Below are 13,729 nucleotides of genomic sequence, written 5' to 3'. Positions count from 1 at the left end.
CACGGCGTTGACTATGTCTTGATCACTGATGTGGATGTTATGATGAATCCATGGGTGGATGGAATTTAGACCGCGCGAATTAGGGCTGCCTTCTTATATTTTCGGCGGCCTGATTTAATTTTTTGGCCGCGGCCTAATTTCATTTTTCAAAATTATACCTGTGTAGCCGGAGTTGGACTGACGAGGTTTTTTTTTTCTAAGCGCGAGCGGAGGCCGCCGACGCGAAAAGGTGTTTCGCGTAAAAATATTGTGGATGGCGTAACCGGAGTTTACATTTTCTCTGTCAAAATTGTAATTTTACACATTTTCAAATGGAGTCCCAAGGGGTCTTAAAGTTTGGGCTGGGCTATTTCTAATGGGTGGGATGCCACACTCCCTCACCTTGCGTCCCCTTCCACAAAACCATTGTGTAAATAACCGAAAATTTTTTGATTGCATCCTAATTTCACTTGTCAAAATGAATTATGACCCCGCTGCCTAATTTAATTTTTTGATTGCGGTCTTAGTATATGCGGCCATAATTCACCGAACCGAATTCATGTTTCGTGCTCGTTTAACAAACGAAAAAATACATTCGGATTATGGTTAGACATCGTCAAACACTCGTTTGAAGTTGTAACAGGATTGTGCTAGTCGTTCACCAGAAAAGGTTTGGCGCAAAAATCTTGATATTAGGAAGGCATTTGGCAAGTTTCAAAACCCAATGTCATATTTTTCAACTGTTTTAAATACAATTATTGGAAGAATTTGGCTAAAGGAAACATCTTAATCCAGAGTTTAAAAACAAAAATTAAATTTTTTTTTTAAAGGAAGGCTTAGGCAAATCTTGTACCATTCCGAAAGGGCGCATCCAAGCAGGCGAGTCAGTTGAATTTAAGAGCATGTGGCAACCTCCTAACTAGATCTAGAATGCAACCCAGCTGAAGTTAGTTTGACAGATGAAGGTACTAAAATCTTTCAACTTGGCCGGTCCTTCTTGTAGTTCAACTCGCTATTTGCAATATTCTTGGTAACCACATTTGATATAATATTAATTACTAATAAACGAGGATTAGTTTTATTGAAATATTGTGCGTTCCGTATTTATTTATTATCTGGAACTCCACAAGCACATTCTCGAAATCAGTTGCAATTTTATCTACAACAGTGCATACAATAAGACTTAAGCCCGCTTAATTTGATGTTTTTTATCATTCTATTCTATTAAAGATTGTTCGTCGGATAAACACATCTAAATGAATTCAAACTGAATATGTGCAGTGGCGGGTGAAAAAATAGGTACATTTTAATAAGTTTTTCGTAGTTCCAACTTATTTTATTTGTTTTATGAAAACATATCATCCACGGTAAGACAATCCACTACCAAGCTTCAATGACTGACGGTGTGGACTGTCTAGGTAAAACGGCGGCCTCCCTGTCTCCCATAGGGTCTGAGCGATCGGACCAGCTCAATCAAGGAAGACCTCAGAAAAGAGAGGAACAAACTCATAGACCTCTACTGGTGTAATACCTAAGGCTAACTACCTACTGGGAGGCTACAATCTTACAAGCTACAGGGCAATTATAAACCTCCCAAAAAGAGAGGCTAAAGATATTAAGAGGTATTCTCACGGATCACTGTAGACCAAGAAGTCACCTGCATAAGCTGTTTACCTGATAGAACGACCTATGTCGCTTCTGTGATTCGTTCGAGAATAATCCATTACTCTTGTTTCGTGAGTGCGGGGCGGTGTCAAGTAGGCGGGTGAGATATCTAAATAGGCCAACCCTGGCGAAGTGTTGCATTCATACAATCGCTGACCCTTGCAGGCCTATACAAATTTCTGGCACTATGTACTAGCTTTTATCAAATAGGTTTCGCATGTGTGTAATCAAATATTGCAATCAATTTTTAACCAACTTCCCGATGAGCTAACGACTTGAAACTTCAAACTTAGCTCACAATCCGAAGACAATGCAATATCAAACAGTGATAAATTGTGTTTATGGCCGATATAGTTAAAATCTGGAATGTAAATTATTTACATGAAAAGGAATAATTCCACAAAACCATGTGACCGATAGGTGGCGCAGGAGTCGACATATATGGAAAATCCGTATTTACGGTCCGATTTGTTTCATATTTAGAACGTATATCACTCAAATGGAAAAAAATAACTGCACAAAAAATTTTGCCGTTAGATGGTGCGGGGGCCGATCTGCTGTTTACTAACACCAATAAAATCTAGTCTTAAATATATTTTTTTTAACTAATGTGCAAAGTTTGAAATTTTTCACTTAAGCGGTTTTTGTTAGAGTAAAAGCATGTTCACATTATCGCAATTTATGGCTCATTTGTAATTTATAACCAAATCAGGCTGAAATCAAATATTTTAGCTTCTGTCAATAAATTAAATAGAAATGAGATAATTTATCATAAAACAAGAACCAAAAGAAGAAAAAAAGATTTTTCATTTATTTAAGTACCCACTGTTGAGGAAATTTAAAAAACTGCAACCATTTTTTTTTTTTTTTTGTAATCAAGTACAAACCACACACTCGTACGAACACGTGCTAATTAAATTTCTATGGAAATTGTGAAAGAAAATGTGAGCGTACTTGAATTATGTGAAGTAATTTGATCAAAACAAAGTAATTTATGCTGTAATGTGACCATAGCTCAAGCTATAATTATATAAAACAAAATAATGAACATTACAGAAAACAAAAGAAAAATAGCCAAGCTTTTTAAAATGTCTCGTACCTATTTATTTGGCCGCCACTGTATATCGTTGCTTCTCGCGGCTTAAATCGCAATTACATTGACAGTGTAATAGGCGGCATACACGGTGCGTCTGACTCGCGAGTCATTTGTATACGTTGACTATCCTTCGACTACACACAGTGAAATCCTTCAGAGTCATTCCAGGAGTCATGTTGGTGTAACTAAGACATATTTATTTTCACAAATACATCCAAAACGACTCACGAGTCAGACGCACTGTGTATGTCGCCTATAAGGCGAAGCAAAGGAAGTGTTCGGAAAAACGACCAATATCGCCAGGTGTTATTAATAAAATACACTTTTTTTTAACTGAAGCAACTTATGTATATCGGGAAATGATGAAAACTCCAAGAAAGGAAAGCAGTATTTAGCGCTTTCGCAAACAAAAAGTATTCCGAAAGCTTTATGTTGTTGGTGAAAGTCCTTTTTTGCAAAATTTTTCTTTTTTTTTCTGATGAAAAAATTTCGTAAGAAACATACACATTTTTTCATGAAAAAGTGTCGCAAGCAATCAAAATATCCGTAATAGATCATTCACATTTCACCAGGGATCATAGTTAACTGCTAAAGATATGATAGCCCAAGATGGATGAATAAAAATTTCTCTGCGACCATTTCGACAGCTAATCAGAGTACATAAATAGTTTGCCTTTTTCGCGCTACATTTGTTACAAGTTAAAATTAACAAATAAGACCATCCTTGGTGTTCTATATAAGTACATACATACGTATGTACATATGTAGCACTGCATATCTATGCATGACGTCATGAGGGTTGTTTAAAGTAACTACTTTTTCGAAAGAGAAAAAATATTGCCGCACATATTTATGTATGCACAAGCTGAAAAGCACATAAATATGTATTTACATATCTAAAATCATATGTATATACTAACATATAAATGCCCATATATCACTTTTATTGCTACCAGTGTTGCCATTTTGGTGCGTTTGGAGCTAGATTTAGCTCTTTATTTTTCTATTTAGGTCCAAAAGTTGGGTTTTAGCTCCTAGCTCTTTTTTAGCTCTTTTCAAATTTATCTAGCACTTTTTAGCTCCAGAAAGTTTTTGTTGTATTTTGTATATATAAGCCAAAACTTAAGCGTTGATAAAATGGAAAATTTCGGGATGCAGTGTATCGACCATAAACTCTGGGATCTAGGTTACAGAATTCAAATATTAATTAGAAGAAAATCCTTTTTCTGATAGCACGCATTTTGTTATACCTTACTAATTTTACCTTTAAGGGGAGCTGGAAGTAAAACTTTCCAGAAAAATTTTGCAATTCAAATATCTGAAATAACAGACTTTAGAATTTTGTAAAGTATTTTTAGTTCACTGTAATAAGTGCCATAGCAACGAATTCGAAATATAAGTATGCACCTTGTTTTGGTTTTAACTTATAAAATTCGTTGTTTTTAATAAAATTGCCGAAAATGTAAAAACAAGCTTACGTCAATATATGTTCAACCTTAACAAAAATATGTAGCTCTTCATTTTAGCTACTATTAGTATAATTTAGATCTTTTTAGCTCTTTTTTCGACCGTTTTGGCTCCAAACGAAATTTTCTCGGGCAACACTGATTGCTATCCTATTCACTGCCCTTTTGTGTGGTAATACGAATTGCGTTGCAAAGAACTTGAATCCCAACAAAAAAAAAAACACTGTAATACTAGAACGCTAGTCAATGTCGCCAAAGCCACAAAACCACCCACTAAGAGCGCACAAATAAAATACAAACTACATACGTCAACGATAAAACCAAAAACAATAACAACAACTAACCATAAATCGCAATGAATGAATGAGTTATTGATTTGAAACTTTGAAAATATGTATGTATGTACATTAGACTGCATCATCAAAAAAAGTTTCGGTTTTTCCGCCGGGATTACAAAACTTTTTATAATATTTTAAGACGTCAACCTAAATATTTCGAAAAAATATTAAGATTTAAGTGAGTTGGACCGATTTGAAAATACCTCCAAAAATGGAGTTTTTTATGAATAAATATAGTTTTTGAAAAAAGTCCCCTCAGATGAGAAAACAGATTAAGCTTAAAAAATTTGCATGGAAAATTTTTAAAACTCTTTTCAACGGAATTGCACGAATGAGATTTTTGATGCTGTTTTTTACTTTTTTCAAAGATTGATTTACGAAAAACTTGAAAAACTGGGCCGAAGCTATTCTGATTTAGACATATGGGATCTCAGTAGAATGGTATTTTCTCACTGTTTTTATTTCTGTCCAAAAAAAGTCATTCGTGTCCCATTTTTTTCAAATACCAACACATCTTAATTCAACTTTGAATGACGTTCGTTCATCCTACCTTTCTCTTTCATCCTTTGAATGAGTTTATTAGCAAAGAAATAAAGAGGGTGAGAAAATGCCTTTCCAATGATGCCTCTTAAGTCTAAATGGGAAGAGGTTAGGTTCAGTTATTCAAGTTTTTCTTATACCAATCTTTGAAAAAAGTTAAAAAACAGCATCAAAAATCTCATCATTACGATTCCGTTCAACATTTTTTTTTAGTTTATTTAAAATATTTTTATGCAAATTTTTTAAGCTTAAACCGTTTTGTTATTTGAGGGCAGTTTTTCACAAAAATCTTTAAGAAACTATTTTTATTCATAAAAAACTCCATTTTTAGAGTTATTTTCAAATCGGTCCAGCTCACGTAAATCTTAATATTTTTCCGAAATATTTTTGTGGACGTCTTAAAATATAATAGATTTTATAATTCCAATGGAAAAATACTACCGATTTTTTTTTTGTGAGGAGTGATGCAGTCTAATGTACATATATTTATTTGTACATATTTTTTCTATTTTATAGTTGTAGAAGGTCAAATGTCGTCAAAAATCTTTAAAATTTTTATTTTCATTTTCAAACAAGTTTACTTATATAAGCTTAGCACATTACATAACCAGCACCACATAAATCCAGATTTAAAAATTCGTAAAAATTTTATAAAAATTAAACTAACCTTAATAATTACACCCCAAAATTTTAAAATTTTTAACCAACTTCACAAGAAGCAGATAAGTTTGGTTTAAATTTGATCATCAGATCATGTAGATTTTAACGATAATCTTAAATTTTTATACGAGTATTGAAGTCTGTTTTGTTTTTTGCTTAAAAATAGCTTGTTATTAATAATTTGTTATAATTATTTCTTGGATATAGAACAATATTAGGGGGTGGGAGCATTAAAATTCCGACTTTCCTTCTTTTGTACCGCCCTAATGTACATGGAAAAATTAGATAGTAGCAGAAAAAAGTACGCTGTACACCTTCGAATCGAAAGTATTTTTGCAAGGCAATTTCGCAACAAATTGTATTTTTTTGTTTTGGCCGAACTGAAGAGTTTACCTTTTAACATTTTTGATCAAAAATACTCTACACTTAGAGATGTAAGGCGAACGGTTTTTTTGCTTGTTTGTTAGGTGATACGGTCTGATGTACATATGTACATATGTAGTATGCACGTATGCACATTAGACTGCATCACTCGCGGTACAAAAAAAATCGGTACTGTGTTTCCATTGGAATGGTAAAATCTATTATATTTTACGACTTCTACCAAAATATTCGGAAAAATATTAAGATTTACGTCAGCTGGACCGATTTGAAAATATCTCCAAAAATGGCGTTTTTTATGAGTAAATAAGTTTCATTCAACAATTTTTATTGAGCTTAAGGCCGTTTTTAATGAAAAACTATTGTGGAAAAGTAACAACAATTTGAAACAATTCGAAGAAGTCTGATGATGAAATGTGGTGATTTCCGAAATAGCTATTACTTCTTCCATTTTTTCAAATTGTTGTGGAATATAATTGTTATAAGGCCATAAATAACAAAAACAAATAAGTTTAGTTTCTTAAAGAGTTTTTTGAAAAAAAAAATCCCCTCAAATGACAAAACGGTTTAAGCTTAAAACATTTGCATAAAAATATTTAAAAATCTTTTCAGCGGAATCGTAATAATGAGATTTTTGATGCTTTTTGTTTAACTTTTTTTAAAGATTCATTTACGAAAAACTTGAATAACTGGGCCAAAACTGTTCTGATTTGGACTTATGGGGTCTCAATAGAAAGGTATTTTCCCACTCTTTTTAATTCTGTGCAAAAAAGAATGGATTTTTTTTTTCAAAAAGCTCTTAAAGAAACTATTTTTATTCATAACAAACTCCTTTTTTGGAGGTATTTCCAAATCGGTCCAGCTCACGTAAATCTTAATATTTTTCCGAAATATTTTGGTGAACGTCTTAAAATATAATAGATTTTGTAATCCCGGAGGAAAACCCGCAACTTTTTTGGTGATGAAGTCTAATGTACATACATATGTATGTGTAGAAAATTAAAAAAAGTAACAAAATTTTTGAATACGATTATTTCTCATTTAGGTGCTTTGGGTCCTACAAATGATAGAAGTTGTTCAAAATATTCAAATCTTTATAGCAGTAGATTTCTGTCTGCAACTGAATTCGTCTTAATAATTAAATTTTTTTAGAAATAGAACCTCATAAGTATTTTTTGAGCTACTTTCAAATGCAACAAAGTTTTAAACTAAAATATATTTCAAAAATTTTCAATTAATAAATGCCAGTAATTTAACGAGTCTTTCTGGCGTTTTAGCACATACAACTCTTGTGCAGTTTAGTTCAGAAAATATCTGACAGGTTTCTCTCGTCCTCGATTGGTTTAAAACTCACACATCGCAACTCCATAAATCTAATAGTAGATATTTAAAGGTATTAGTATTCGTGTAAGTGCATCATAGGAATAGAAAACCATTAGCTATACTCCAATAATTAGTTGCCGCTACCATGGGAATAAATAAAAATGGCAGACAAATATAATAACACCACAGAGGAAGATTTGCTCCATTAATATATCGTCACCTGCAATAACGTATCATCATCGTCACTGAAATGGAAAAAATCGTGAATTTTATTTAATTATTTTTTTCCATAAAACGATGTGGGGAGTTGTAATTTGATGAAATCTATCATAGCAATCAAAAAGTGAATTTTTAGTTTTTTATAAGTTACGACTTTTTGCATTTCAGGTGACGATATGTACATATGTATGCATATAAATATATAGCTATATATAAGCGATAGTTTACAGGCCATGAAACTGTGCAAATATACAAAAAAGTGAACTATGAATAAGCATATCACTCACCTTCACCGCCAAGCACTTTGTCCTTGCTGGCACTGTACTTTTCTGGGCTCGTTCTCCTCATACTCTCACCTTCTGCCAGAGAAATTAAATTATTGCCGAAAGCATTGAGTAGTTCTTCAATCGTTTTCGAAGCATTCTATGAAAAAATTAACAAAAAATTTCGTACTTCACTTAAACGAAAAAATAAAACTTATAAATCTAAAATCTATAAAAAAAAAATACTTAAAATTCTTTTTACACATAGAGCGTAAAATATACAAATTTCCAAAAGGAAACGCATCCAAATCGTCTGCAATTAATTTCGTGCATACCTCGCAGGTCGTCAATAGCCAAGAAAACAAAAAAAAACTACATTTTCGCAACAACTAATAAAAACAACAACAATCACAAAAACAGCAGCAACAGAAACGACCAGCAATCAACGAAACGTTCAACCGGTGATTCTTTGATTGTGAAAAAGTTGTTTTTGGTCAGTCAGAAAGTAAAGAAACGTAACGCGAAAATTGTGCGTTGTGTATAAAAGAGCAACAGCAACAGCAATAGAAAGAGCAAACAAAACAAGGACGAGCGTTAACAGCATTAGTGGAATTAAGGAGGAAATAAATAAATAAATCAACGAACAAAATGGTGAGTAATGAAATTAGTGGTGAATGCACACCATATGTATGTACATTAGGGTGGTCCAAAAATGCATGTAAAAAAAAGTAAAGTCGGAATTTTTATGCTCTCACCCTCCAGGATTGTTATATACCGAAAAAAGTATACCCCTATTTTTGTATTTTGAAATCAAAAAATATTTAGAGGTCGCTCAGAGCCCTCAAAGTTTTCTATGTATTTTGTAAATATGTTTTGATTTCAAAATAAAAAAATAGAGGTATACTTTTTCAATATAGAACAATCCTAGGGGGTGAGAGCATTAAAGTTCCGACTTTACTTATTTGGACCACCCTAATGTACGTACATGTATGTATATACATATGTACGTATTTGCAATTTACAGGCGGTAGAAAAATCCACCTCATTTTCCAAGCAAATCGGGCGAGGTGTTGGTTTTTTTCTTAAAATTGAAATTATTCACAAAGTTTTAATGGAGGCAGGCTTTTAGAGAGTTATGTTGCTTTGTTTGTTTTGGAATTGTATCAGGTTTTTGTTTCTACATTAATGGCCTTTTAGCTATTGTTTTTGCTGGCCATATGTGCCTTGCCAATTTGCATGTGAATAGACCTGTTGATTATGTGCTGAAATTTCAGCGAATGAATTAATTTAATTATTTTTTTCTTAGTATTATTTAAAACCAACTATGAGAAAATTATTTAAAAATTTTTTAAATGTATACAAATTTTGTAGTCAAGTTGCATTTAAAATATGAGGACATCACTCAAAGTAAAAACAAAAAAGCAAGAAGTTTACCATGGTACGCGCTTACAAATTCTACGGCTTATTTTTTTTGTTTTTTACCAAAATTTTAAAGAAAGTGCAAGAAAAGCCAGTCAGGTCGTATGAGTGACCTGAGGGAAAAGTGGCGGTGGTAGTTGATCATACGCCATGGCGTATATAAAAAAAAAATATTTTATTAGAAAAAAATTGAAAAAACAAGTATTTTTTAATCAAAAAATACAACCGACTTCAATTCTCAAATTTAGGAGAACCGTTAATTTTTTTCATGAACCTATGATCGGAAAAAAGCTGTATCGAAATCCGTTGACGTGGTCCAAAGTTATGTAATAACATGCATAAAAAAGAAATATTCCGACGAAGTGATAACCTTCTCCTTTTTACGAAGTCGGTTAAAAACAAAACCGACTTCAATTCCCATATAAAAATTTAAGATTATCGTTAATTTCTTCAAGATCCAACGATCGAGTCTAAACCAAATTAGTATGGGATCACCTTTGAGGTAACGCCTTTTATTTAAAAATAATAATTATAGATATCGGTTAAATTGGTCCAAAGTTATGCGGTAACATACACTTGTGATCAGCACATTTTCATCAACATCAAAATTTTGATCAATATCGGCTGTTTTTCTTTTCTTCATTTAATGTTTATTATTTTTCCATAAAAGTCTAAATTTTTTATTCAGATTTTTTTTTTAATTTTTTTGAGTATGCAGTTTAATAGCCCATTGAATTCTAGGGTAATAATATGCAAGTTTTAGGTTGCGTTGAGTTTTCTGACTACATGACGCATTTTTTTCCCATACAAAAAAAATATAAAAAATTTTCGAATATATTTTGTATGGAATAAAAAAAACCAACGCGATTTCTCAGCTATTTAAAAATTGCACATTATTACCCTAGAATTCAATAAGCTATTAAACTGTAGATTTTTTATAATTTTTGCACAAAGTTTGAAATTTGGATTTATACGGTGTTTGTTATGTAATGAGCTAGACTGTTAGGGAAAAATAATAAACATTAAATAAACAAAAGAAAAATAGCCAAAATTTATCAAAATATTGATGACTTAAACAGCTGATCACAAGGTACATATTTAAAAAAAACCGAAACTGACGAATTGATAACCTTCTCCTTTTTTGAAGTTGGTTAATAAATCAGCAATATTTTCGTTTGCATTTGATAAGCATATTATACTCTATAGGCAAATAGTGAGGCTTTATAATTTTGATTTAAAAGCGTTTGTTCTTTAGCTAATGGATCATTTTGGGTACAGTTTTCGAGTTCTACAAAAATTAAGTTAATATGGCGATTTTTCAATAAATATTAAAAATCAGAATCATAAAATATTCAACTGTGTAAAAAATTGCTTTCCGAAACTTTAATAACTATCCAGTATTTTGCATGTATTTGCATTTCTGTACCTTTGTTGCAGTCATCTTTATTAATAATTGCATAAACCATTGCGTAATCTCTTATAATTGAAGTTAATATACATATTAGGGCGGTCATTAAAAATGTCAACATCTATATTTTTTTGGAGCATCCTTTTATTTTGTTCTATGCACAAAATTTAACAATTTTAAACAAATGTTTAGGGATCGTTTCAGGGTGGAAAAAAAAATTTAGTTTTTAAATTTGCAAAAATTCAACAAAATTCTGATGTGAAATCTGATGAATTTGTTATGTTATAGAAAATTATTCATGTAAATTCGTAAACTGGCTAAAATCTTAGAAACATTGAGATTCTTTTTTTAATACATTTTTGCCAAACTTTGGTATTTTTGATTATCTTTTTAATTTTTTTTATTTTTTCTATTTTGAAAATTTTCGTGTATTTCTATTTTTTCTACGCAGCACAAAAAAAGGGGTAACCCATAATGTTAATATTTTAAGGACCACCCTAATATATATTTCCAATTTAATAACTTGTTTGGTGCGCCATTTATCTATGACTGTCAACTACTTGGCAACAAAATTTCGACCAGCAATTGATTAACACTTCAAAGTGTTAAATATTAAAATTAACACTGGGCAGACAATGTGCAATGACGAAAAGGTAGGTGAATAAACATGAAAAAACATTTAAAGACAAATTTGAAATAAAACTTGCATAGATAGTTGCTTAGTTGATGTTAGTTCAAACAATGCAAAGATAAATATTAAAACTAACAAATTGTTTAAACGAATTGTATCGTCACCTATTCACTGCGTGTAGAATAGTATTTCTATATAATAAAACATTGTTTGAAAACTATTAAAATATTAATAAAATTTTTCTGACCAACAACTAAAATTTTTTTTGTTTTCTCAAAAGCCGTAGAATAAGTTCCACTGTGGAACAATTTTAGGGCTCAATTAAACTAAATATGCCCAAATGCTGGTGGAGAAAAATTTGCGCGACTTTAAGTTTAAACTTTTTAGAATTGTACGCTGACAAACGGCAGTAATGCGGAGGTAATGCGCCAGTTCATGGGTTCGGGTCCCACTGCCGGTAGAATTTTTGTTTTTTTTTGGCATATCACAAGCAAGCTCCGAGTAATATGGAACAGCTTTGGATGCGAGTAAAATTAAATAGAGTAATATTCCAAGCGAAATCAGGGAAAACTCAGTAAAGAGCATTCCCAGACCCTCTAAAATCTCAAAACTAATAGTTCAAAATTGAGTGAGTAGCGTTGCCTTACGTTTTTGTTTTGAATCGCTTGTTTCTTTCTTAAAATAGATAGTAAGTACCAATTGCTGAAAATTTCAAAGCAATCTGGTTATTATGTACATAAGTACATACATATGTATTCATATAAAAAATGCGTTGGCACATGATTTCAATGTTTTTACTTTAAATTTTTATTTAGGCACTTAAATTGATAAACCAACTAAAGCGTGCTAGTGAAGTCATTAACAAACAAAACAAGAAGAAAAACACATTCAAGATGCAAAATAAAACAAAAAGTAAATATCACTCGGATGGCATTGTTTTTGTGATTGTTTTTTTCTAAAATTGATTACCAATGCGAAATATTTTAACCCGTGTTTTTTGTTATGGATTTGGTCTGTTTGCCGATTTACTCGCATTTGTTTGTTGTCTTCCATTTACTTTTCTATGTACTACTTTATTTTCTGTTATATAGCTTCCTTTAATTCTTATTTCTTGTAGGTATGCATATATGCACGTACGAATCTTTGTTATATATGTACATATTTGTTTTCCGTACGCTTGTTGCTAACTTAAGCGATGATCTAACTGCAATAAAAAAATTGTTCGATGATTGTAGCATTTAGTACAGTAGAATAGTTCCAATTGCGCTATATGCTGGCCAGCTGGAAGAGACGTGAGGTGAAGAAGTGTCGACATACATATATTTTCTACGATTTTTACGGGTGTATCGGAACAACCATAAGTTTTATGGACATGTATGTTTACGCGGTATATAGAATTTTATACGTTCATATGTATGTATGTATATGTGCATTAGGGTGCTCCTTAAAAATATCGAAATCTAAATTTCGTATGGGGCGTTCCGTTATTTTGTTCTACGTACAAAATAAAGACTTCCACGAAAATTTCAAAATTTTCAATAGATTTTTATGGGTTTGAAAAGGAGTAGATTAAAAATATAAATCGTGAAAATTTTACAAAATTCAGCCATAGCTGGTTGAAGTAAAAATTTTGTCGAACTAAGTATTGCGATAAAAAATCAATGTTTTCAAACCTTAGAGCGATCCTTATTTCTGTTTTTAATTTAGAAAATTTCGTGGATGTCTTTATTTTGTACCTAGAACAAAATAATGGGGTGCCCCATGATGTCGATATTTTAAGGACCACCCTAATGTGCACGTATGTATGCATGCTACTTCGGTTGCATCGATGGTAATAAAATATTTAATTGCAAAAATTAATTTGTAGCAGATTTTTTCTATAATAGCTTAGTAAGGTAATCGATATGTGCATATGTATATATGTACATACTTATGTATATGTCTGTAAATGCATTTGAATAAATTGCTCACATTAGAAGGTACTATTGAAGGTACATACCCTGCAGCAAAACGGGCTGGTGCATAGCTCGCACCGAGTTATCTTAAGAAGAACGGTACTGCTAAAATAGCTTTCGCAGTTCAAGAATTCGGAGGGACAGCTAGCTCGATAGATTGGAAGCAATTCGCCGATTTTGGTGGAATTTGAATTACTCGGGGGAATCGGGAAATGACTTTAAATTTTGGGGAATCCAATACACGAACGATTTTGATTAGTACATTCCTATTGAGGATAAAATTGCATGTATAAATTACAAATTGTGGTAACAATCCCTCATTTCGAATCACGGGTTTTTCAGGAATTTGGGGGAATCAGCCCTAGGGGAGTTGGCCTCCCTGATTG

General features: G+C 31.9%; 2 protein-coding genes across 3 annotated transcripts in view; one reads left to right on the top strand and one right to left on the bottom strand.

The window, feature by feature from the left end:
* The window catches only part of LOC118733880, a 69,437-nt gene that overhangs the window by 19,380 nt on the left and 36,328 nt on the right, over positions 1 to 13,729 (bottom strand). Inside the window, exon 9 of the mRNA XM_036463505.1 lies at positions 7,955 to 8,090. Within this exon, the coding sequence (XP_036319398.1) occupies positions 7,955 to 8,090 (136 nt within the window). The remainder of the gene's footprint in view (positions 1 to 7,954; positions 8,091 to 13,729) is intronic.
* Positions 1 to 13,729, top strand: part of LOC118733879 (transforming growth factor beta-1-induced transcript 1 protein) — a 42,427-nt gene that overhangs the window by 2,309 nt on the left and 26,389 nt on the right. For both annotated transcript variants that reach the window (XM_036463503.1, XM_036463504.1), the window contains one exon: positions 8,199 to 8,581. In XM_036463503.1, coding sequence (XP_036319396.1) covers positions 8,579 to 8,581 — 3 coding nt within the window. In that variant the 5' untranslated portion in view covers positions 8,199 to 8,578. The remainder of the gene's footprint in view (positions 1 to 8,198; positions 8,582 to 13,729) is intronic.

This window comes from Rhagoletis pomonella, unplaced genomic scaffold (genome assembly GCF_013731165.1).
Source record: "Rhagoletis pomonella isolate Grant_MI unplaced genomic scaffold, Rhpom_1.0 Rhpom_scaffold_00002, whole genome shotgun sequence".
NCBI lineage: Eukaryota > Metazoa > Arthropoda > Insecta > Diptera > Tephritidae > Rhagoletis > Rhagoletis pomonella.
This window is presented reverse-complemented; position numbering and strand designations above follow the sequence as displayed.